The sequence below is a fragment of the Petaurus breviceps genome, unplaced genomic scaffold, assembly GCF_028583685.1.
Source record: "Petaurus breviceps papuanus isolate PSGF00001 unplaced genomic scaffold, PetGlider_PUasm1.0 38, whole genome shotgun sequence".
NCBI classification, from domain to species: domain Eukaryota; kingdom Metazoa; phylum Chordata; class Mammalia; order Diprotodontia; family Petauridae; genus Petaurus; species Petaurus breviceps.
The window spans coordinates 19,666,753-19,676,469 of record NW_027186304.1 but is presented as its reverse complement, the minus strand read 5'-3'; the positions used below and the strand labels follow the sequence as shown (position 1 = coordinate 19,676,469).

General features: G+C 34.6%; 1 protein-coding gene across 2 annotated transcripts in view; it reads right to left on the bottom strand.

Moving 5' to 3' along the window:
* The window catches only part of SPIRE1 (spire type actin nucleation factor 1), a 252,372-nt gene that overhangs the window by 29,433 nt on the left and 213,222 nt on the right, over window positions 1-9,717 (bottom strand). For both annotated transcript variants that reach the window (XM_069099610.1, XM_069099609.1), the window contains exon 9: window positions 3,360-3,529. In XM_069099610.1, coding sequence (XP_068955711.1) covers window positions 3,360-3,529 — 170 coding nt within the window. The remainder of the gene's footprint in view (window positions 1-3,359; window positions 3,530-9,717) is intronic.

Below are 9,717 nucleotides of genomic sequence, written 5' to 3'. Positions count from 1 at the left end.
TGCAACCGGGGGGTACATGAAGTAATCTGCATATGATCTTCCCCATCACCGTGAATTCCTTGAGAGCAGATATGGTCTTTTGCCTTTCCTTGTGTCCTTAGAGCTTAGCACAGTGCCTGACACATAGTACACACTTAATAAATGCTTCTTGATTGACAGAAGACACAAAGACAAAACAAGTCAGTCTGCCCTCAAGAAGATTAAATTCTAAGGGGATGGGGGTGTGACAACATGAATACATGTGTGTAAGGCACATATAAAGCAAATACAAAGTAAACATGGTCAAGGGAAGGCATTAACAGTTGGGGGAAACCAGGAAAAACCTCATGCAGAAGTCTGAGCTTGAGATCAATCTTAAAGGAAACTAGAGATTCTGAGAGGTTGAAGTGATGAAAGAGAACATTTCAGGAATAATCAGTGAGAAGCAATGGGAGATAGCATGTCTTCCACGAAAGGTACCTAAGGGATGTTGTGGAAACTGAAACAGAAAGACTTGATAACTGAGGATAGGGTAAATGAGGAATCAAGGATGACACAAAGGTCATGAACCCAACTGACTGGGAAGACAGGATTACCCTCAATAGAAATAGTGAAATTTTGAAGAGGGATGGGTTTCAGGAGAAAATTAGTGAGTTTTAATTTGCATATGTTGAGTTTGAGATGTTTCTGGAATGTTCAGTTCAAAATTTCTCACAGGCATTTGGTGGAACTCAGGAGAGAGATGACATTTGAATATATAGATTTGGACAGTCTTCTACACAGAGATAAATGAAACCCATGAGAGGTGATGAGGTCAGCAAATGAAAATGTGTAGAGAGAGAAGAGGGATCCGGACAGAACTCTGGAGCGTTTATCTTGCTAAGTACTGGGGATCAAGAAAAAAAGGCTAAAAACAGTCCCTGTTCTCAAGGAGCTCATGGCCTAATACAGAAAACAATATGGAAACAACTACACACAAACAAGAGATACAAAGAATATACTGAGATAATTTCAGAAGGAAGGCAATGGCATTAAGGAAGACTTGGAAAAGCTTCCTGTAGAAGGTAAGATTTTGGTTAGAACTTGAAAGAAACGAAGTGACAGCAGGAGAAGGAGCTGAGGTGGGAGAGGAATTCCAGGTTTAGGGCTCAAGCCCAGAGTTGAGAGATGAAGTGTCTACTGAAAGAAACACATGAGGACACACTAATCTCTACAGTCTCTCAAAAGAAGCCTGGTGGGAAGGGGTAGAAGGAGTAAAAGAACTAGATAAAAGCAATGAAAGGGACTGTTTCAGAGACACCTGCAAAGGTTTATATGATTGATGCAGACTGCAGTGATAAAAACCAGGAGAATAAATTATGCAATAACAATAACATTATAAAATCAAGTAACTTTGAAAGACTTTGATCAATGCTATTACCAACCACAGTTCCAGGGGATTAACGATGAGAGACTTATCAAGGTGCAGAATGAGATATTTATTTGTGGACGTGACCAATGTGGCATTTTGTTTGTTTGACTAATCATATTTGTTATAATACAGTTAAAAAAATTTTTTTCTAATGGGGGGATAGGGAGTGTAGGGAGATAAAACAAAATTTTAACCATTTGAAAATAAAATAAAATTTAAAAACAAAAGCAATGGAGATTTTAAAAGCTAGATCAGTGGTTTAGAAGGTACATGTATACAGAGATATTTCTGCTTCAAAACAGAAAGCCAAGAATGTCATTAAAGAACATTTCCATAGGAGAAGAGGTGTCCTTATAATAGTTTTCTGATGCAAATTTGCACCTTAGGAGAAAACCATCTTTAAGAAAAGATTCTACTAGGTTGGATAGCATTCTACTTCAGGATGGAGTTTAAAAAGTTAAATGGATTATGGGTTAACTTTTCTTCCTTAAAGCAAGATAAATAAATGTTTTTATTAAGGTTAGGTTTAAATTTTGGGCAGAGAGTAGTGATTTTGCAAGTGACTGAAACCTGTTCACATTTAATTTTTTCTTTCAAGTTTCAGGTTTGGAGATTAAGTACCTTTACTCCAGGAAAAGGTCAACCAAACAACTCCTTGACATCTTCCACTTACTTCCAGGCACTTTCCCCGCTTCCCCACAGTCACCATTTCTACTTGTATTAATCCATATAACTAGAGTTAAAAGCCAACAGATATAAAAAACAAATAGGAACAAGGAAGGAATAAAACAACTGTCTGGGAATAGAAGAATGAATGCTAACTAGCTTTCTCCAGCTGCTCCTTTAACCTTTTACTTTTTTTTAAAGAGAAGCTTGTTGGAATTATCATTACTATTTTAAGGTAGAAAAATAGCACACATGAGTTCGTGTGAGCAGGATTTCATTTAGGAAAACATGAAAAGTCTTTCTTGAGTTTTTTTATGAATAAGAGAGTATGCTAAATGAATAAAGAAAATACATATGCAAACATGCTATATTATTATTTAGTTGCTTTTTATCTGAACCCTAGGGGAAGCTAGGTAGTACAGTGGATAGAGTATCAGGCCTGGAGTCAGGAAAACCCGAGTTCAAATCCAAAACTCTGAGTTACTAGCTGTGTGACCCTGCTGTAAAATGGGGAAAATAATAGCACCTACATCCCAGGACTGTTGTGAAGGTCAAATGAGATAATACCGTAAAGTCCTTAGTGCATTGCCTATATAACCCCTGCACCTATGCATATTTACTGGGCTGGCTTTTAACAGCAGGACATCTAATAGGCCTTCCATGGTCTAGGCCAGTGATAGGAACTGTTTTCTGTACATAATGAAACGACTTTCCTGACCTCATATAATAGACTGTTTGTCTCCGTGGTTTTGGTCCCCTCTTTTACGTAACAGTTCTCTGTTGAACTCTGCTCTATTCATTTTTCTAACTGTCCAAGTATCCTGGTCATTTTTCCTTAATAGCTGGGATTATGTGATCAATACCATTCAAAACTTGGTTTGTGATGAAGGTCTGGATCTTATTGGTTAAAAGAACACCTAGTATTGAAAAGATATCTTGATTTAAATTAAATATTAATTACCACCAGAAAATAAGTTTATTGAGTCAAGTGGCTATTTCCTTTTTATCCTTGTAACCCTGCCCAGTATAGTGCTTTGCACATAATAGGTACCTGATATGTCCAAGCTGATTTAAATTCTAGATGCCATGGTCATTCTGAATTGATCATTGCTAAGTGGTACCTGATCGAGCCAGTATTCCATTTCTCAATAAATGCCCTGAATTGTACTTCTTATGTAAGAGATTAGAAAACTAAGAAAAGGTTCAGTATCAGTGGAAGTACTATATTTTAGTGGTGTCCAGGCATCCTAAATTGAATAGAGGAGTTTCCATGCTGAAGCTGGAGAAAGATGGACTATTTTACCTCTGATTCAGAGCTGTCCAGTTCAGCCAAAGTTGGGGCTTTAAGAAGTTTCTTCCGCTGTACTGTTGTTGGTGGGCCACTTACACCATTGGCTTTTGTTTGTGGTGTTACACTGCCATTCAACACTGAGGCTTCTGTCCCTTTCTTTGGAGATTCAGGAGTGGTTACATCTAGTAAAAGAAACAAAAAAGTTCATGTTGTGATCTAAGAATAACCCAATACATACATACGGAAGAACATACAAAGAAACAATTCTCCATATGATATTTCAGATTTTAATCTCAATTTATTACAAAAAGTTTGTTTATGGGAGCACAGATTATATGAGATAATCATATACAAGAATAACTGGTAAATCCCATTTAAAGGCACTGTGGCCGGGTCACCTAATTCATATATTTAAGTTAGAACGTAGAGGTAGAAGAAACCTTAGATATTTAACCTCCTCATTTTACAGAAGTAGACATTGGGACCCAGAAATACTAAATTTACTCTATCTAAAAAGGCTATGGAAGCCAGATGAAGAAGAAATTACTTTTTAAAAAAGTATAGCAGTATACACTGTTACAAGTGAGAAAGAGGTTTGGTTTAAAACATTTAAGAAGCCCTGAAGAAAAGGGAATAATTATTTATATAGCACGTACTATGTACCACTATGCTAAGTATTTTAATAAATATTACCTCATTTGGTCCCCACAAGAGACCTGCAAGGTGAGTACTACTATTATTCCCATTTTACAGTTGAGGAAACTAAAATCACCAAATGGCATGGTGCGATGGGTAAGAGACCTGGGTTAAAGTCTTAGCTTTGTTATTTCATGCCTATGTAACCTTGGAAAGTCACTCTACATTTCTGGGCCTCTGTTTCCTCAACCACAAAATAAGAGGGTTGGACTAGATGACCTCTCATATCTTTTCCAGCTCTAAATTCATAACCCTGTGTGTATTCATATATTCACCTGCATACTTTCTTAATATACACACGCAGAATTTGGTTTGATTCAACCCGTGATGTCATTAAGTATAAGGAGTTCCCAGGGAGGAACCTGCTCTACCAGTACAGAGAGTCTGCATCTTACTGGCTAAAAGAGCATGGAATGCTGAAAAGAAAACTGGATTTAAATCCCAGCTCTACTGGCAGATGCAATGGATACAGTGGGTGACCTTGACCTTTCTAAATTAAGGTTTTTCCCAGGATTATTGTCAGTTAATGTAAACCCTCAGAGAACAGCCTGGGGCATTGAGAACCTAAGTGACTTTCCCTGGGTCACCTAGTCAGTGTGTGTCAGAGACGAACCCAGGTCTTCCTAATTTCAATGCCCCCTTCTCCACTACATCACATTGTCTTTCACACATGTGTATGCATGTGAAATCACACACACATGATTACATATGCATGAAATTATACACATGTGATTATATGCATGTATGTAAATAAATTAGAGTGACAAGAAGATGGGATTCATTCATCAAATTCAGACTGACTGAAAATTCATTAAAGAAGTAAGGTAATAGTTTCCCATGTAAGGATCACAATCGAAAAAGCACTGAATAAATAAAACACAAGCTTAGATTAATGTTGAAACGTCACTGTAAATAAGAGTGCAACTAATTTTCTTCTTCAGTAAATTAAATGATGAACCAAACATGGAAAAATGTTACTTAGTCACAAATTTCATGAAATATTTTCTGGGCTAACAGATTAGATCTCAACTTTGAACAGCCACAGAAAATTTGTAAACCTGAGAAAAGATAAAATCAATTTCAAAATGATTAAACAAAAGTTGAAATGATTTAGTGCATGTTTAGGAAAGGAAATTCTAATAGTATAAACTTATATTTATGTAGCACTTTGAGGTTTATAAAACTCTTTCATCACAACTCCTTCATTAGGTAGAGTGGTTTTATTATACGTTTCAGCTCATGTGCCTATGTATTGATATCTGAGCGTTCCACAGACAATCAAAGTACTACCATTTTAACTGGTGGCAATTTTGGATTTACAGACAGGGATCACATTTTTTGTCTTTCTTTGTATCACCGCATATGCTAAGTTTGGTGACTGACACATAATAAATTCTTTAAAAAGTCTTAATGATGATGATGATTAACATCAAAGGGTTAAACTCCTGAATTAATACTCCTAAATCTACTAAATGACAGCAAATATCAGAACTTCAAACAAAAATACCTCAATTCTAAATAAAATTTTAAAAGCCTTTTACTTTATCCCTCTACAATTTTGTAAATTACATTAATAAGAGTTTAAAAACTTGCCAGTAAACTTATTGTCCATTCATTGAAATTCCTGGAATAGAGGTTTTGTACAGTAGCAAAATATTGGGTTTAGTAAGAAAGAATAAACAATTCCAAATGTTTAATACTCAGTCATGGATTACTTGTGAAAGAAATAGATATGACAGATACATGTGTAGCTATATATAATAATATATGTGCATACATGTACATATGTACAAATATATATCTATATCACAGCACTTTGATCATATGCTATTTATAATGTCGACAGATTTCCTATGAGAGGCAGTGACGTGCAGTGGATATAGCTAGCATTGGAGTCAGAAAGACCTGGGCTCGAGGGCCACTTCTGACACATATTCACAGAGTGGATTATGACCTTGGGTGAATCACTTGACCCATCTGGGCCCAGATAACTCTGTAAGCCCACAAATCGGAGAGAACTGTACAGCTCTGTATTGGTAGAGAGAGTTTTCACCAGAAGCTTCCTATGCTCATGAAATCATAGAATTGCTTTTTGTTTGGGGAAAAAAGTCTCCTACTTATAATGTACGTGATTGATATAACAGAAATGTGCCCTTATGCTTTTTGTAAAATTTCTCGATCATTTCATTCATTTAATTACCAATTTTATGAACTGACATCATTTGTACAATCATAAGCCCAGTGGTACTGAATAATGAAAAGCTGTCCTGGTCCTACCACATGGGGCGTATTGTGTTCAGGTCAGTTTAGAAAAGACATTGTTAGCTTATGGAATATCCAGAGGATAGGTATCAAACATGGGATCCTGCACGTAGCCCTTACTCCCAAGTGTGGCAGGAACCAGATTAAAATATAAGTGGGAAATATCTAACAAAATAAATACAAATACAACAAAACATAGACAATATCCCATTTTAAAACCAAGCCAACATGTGGTCCATAGCCTTTTCTATTTGAGTTTGATGCCACTGCTCCGGAGGATGGCAATCAGGAAGGCAAAAGATTCTGATCAATGCTGTATCTGAACTGGCTGAAGGAACTGGGAAGGCAAGTCAGAAGACAAGGCTTTAGGGAGGCTATATGAGCTTGTCTTCAAGTATGAGAAGAATGGTCACGAGAACAAAGCAAAAGACTTGTTCTGACCCAAAGAGCAGAACCAGTAATAATGTTGTATATAACAGTTGTAAAGAGGAAAATTTAGGTTGATAAATGGAAACATTTTCTATTAATTAATTACCAAAAAGTGGAATAGGCTGCCTTAGAAGGCATTATATTCCCTGTCAGAAGTCTTCAAGCAGACACTGGATGTCAATTTGTGAGAAACATAGCAGGGATTCTTTTTTTTTTTTAGCTATAGGTAGAAATGGATGGAAGCTGATGTCCCTCTGAACTCCAAAATTTTGTAATTTCTAAAAGATGAATATACAATTTGAAACTTTGATATATACAAGGGAAAAATATTTTCATACATCTAAGTGATGATTTGTTAAACATATTGTAAAGATTCATCACTAGGAATGAAGAGACCTAATATGAGTTTATATCTTTAAATTCAACATGAACTTTTAAATAATTAGTAGAAAGGAAGTAGATTTTCACTTTTTTTATTTACGTTAACAGAATGGGTCAAGCTTTTCAGTTTATGTTCTCAGAACACTGATTTGTTCAAAGAGAAAGCATTAATGGAAAATACATTTTGAAAACAGCTAGAGAAATATGAACAAAACAGTCATTAGAAGCCATAAACACACAATAAATATCAAGCAATGACATAAAAAAAAATCTTGGCTACTCTTCTGTATTGAAAAATATTGGCTTTTATTTCAGTTGGATCATCTTTCTCTAAGCTATCTACATCAGATACAGGTATGAATGAACATATATGTGTTTATATGTACATATAAACATATATATGATGCTCAGATGAGCCAACTATGTCTAATAATTATTGGATTGTGTCCAATGTTAATTTCTACAGTCAACAATTTATTGTATACATGTGACTGATGACATCAAGTAACAATTATTAATGTTATTTGATGTTTTGCAGATTTTCTCCTTATATTATGTTAGATTTCAGCCAAATTACTTCAGAGAATAGCCAGTTCTGGACATTAGCAGCAACACAGACAAATTCAACAAACACTCAACGTCTGAAGTCTCTCTTTCAAACCAAATTTTCTAGGATGATACTGCATCAGGAAAATGGTTGCCAAAGTAATACTTATCAAGTGAACAAAGAAAACAGAAAGAGCTCTTCGGCAGTCAGTCAAATGTTCAAATTTAAGTGCCATGTGACAGATATTTTAACTTAAACTGCTAAAAATATTTTATCAAATGAATTTGTTCTACTTCTCTAATTTACTATGAAAATAAACTGGTGAAAATATCATGGCTGAAAATGCTACAAGAATACAAATTTTAAAAAGTTTTATCAAGTGGTACCACTCTAAAATTATTAGAATTTTAGCACTCTATTTAAGCCTTCTCAAAAACATAATACTACATTAATATTCTGTTACTTTTGTTAGTATGTGATTTTGTATGCAAGACATACTAACGATACTTTGAATATTGACGGACAATTTATACTAAAGAGGAAAAGGAACTTCTAGAAGAAACTCTTAGAGTCAGGAGGCTCCTATTGGAGCCAACAGCTCATGTCATATCTTATGTTTAATAGTAACTATTCAGTTTTAAACAGATTAGAAAATACTCAAGATTTTATTTTGGAAATTATGCTGAACACTCGGCTTTTGATTTGACTCTTGGTTAATTGGTGGGTTATAATTTCGGAGTTTATGTTAAATAACAAATTAATTCAAAAAGAAACTACAAAAGGAGCAATGATGTTGCAAATCAAAGTTCAACAGCTCGTAGTTTCACTGAATTTCATCTAATTTAAGTAATTATGTCTAGTTTTGTAATTCACATTTGGGGCATATGATGACAAAAATTACTACGGGCCTCTTAAATGATCCTACTGTTTTAATGGAATTAGGAGAAAGGAAATTTAGTAATAACGTTTGGTCAGAATTTATCCTATCAAGGTGAAGACATATAAAAGAGAGCTTTCTCAAAATTCTGTAATGCTACAATCACTTCGAGTTTGTTTTCAAGAAAAGAGAAGTATTATGACCAAATCTTAAAGTAAAATAATGGTTACTGAGTTAAACTATCTAGATTTTTAGATTTGTTCTTTAGAAAATTTATTGTTTACTCAACATAGAAGTCCCTTAGATATTTTTTCCTTGAAGCAATGATATCAGAGTTTAATTTTGTAATAAACAAATCTCAGAAGCTGTTTACTTTGTTTTCCATGTAACAAAAGTAATAGATGTTCCATATATACACAATGCCTATGCAGTAGAAAACAGATTTTTTTTTTCCTGCCTCAAATAGGCTGAATCTTTGATTACATTGACTGTGGCTTGGAAGAAGCCTTTCAATTTTCTTTTTTATAGATGTTTAAACAGGCAGATGAGTGAAATGTGTTTCACAAAAATCACAAAACCCATGTCAGGTGTTGAAGTGCTTTCTTTTTTTTTTACCTGACAAGTCAAAACTGTGAGACATGCTAAGTGGCCGCATTGCTGAAAAAAGAAAAACAGCATAAAGAAAGTAATTCAGGCATTAGAAAAGCACAGAGAAGACAAAAGGAGTGGGGAGGGAAATTAAAGAATATCCTTAGTACATTTCTCAGATGCTAATAATGCAGGGGGCTAGCTGGCATAAAACTGAAATTTTAAACTATGCTAGATATGTAGTGTAGACATGTTACAAATAACATCAATAAAACTTGAAGTACAATAACAATAAGAAAAACATACTATATTTTTAACATTCTAAAATAAACGTATGATAAAGGTAGACTTTTGATTGGGAAAAATCACAAAATATATCTGACAAAAAAAAGTTACATGAGACCAAAATAAATATGTACATAGTAATGTTTCACACAAACTTTAGTGACCAAAATTGAATTTTTCTGGAGAGCATTTTTTGTCTTCTGATTTATAGCTACCTTAAAAGAATCTTGATATTAAAAAATCTGGCTTTGGGGTTGTGAATAGCTACTCTGAAGAACACATTCAGGTAATACTGAGAGGTCAAA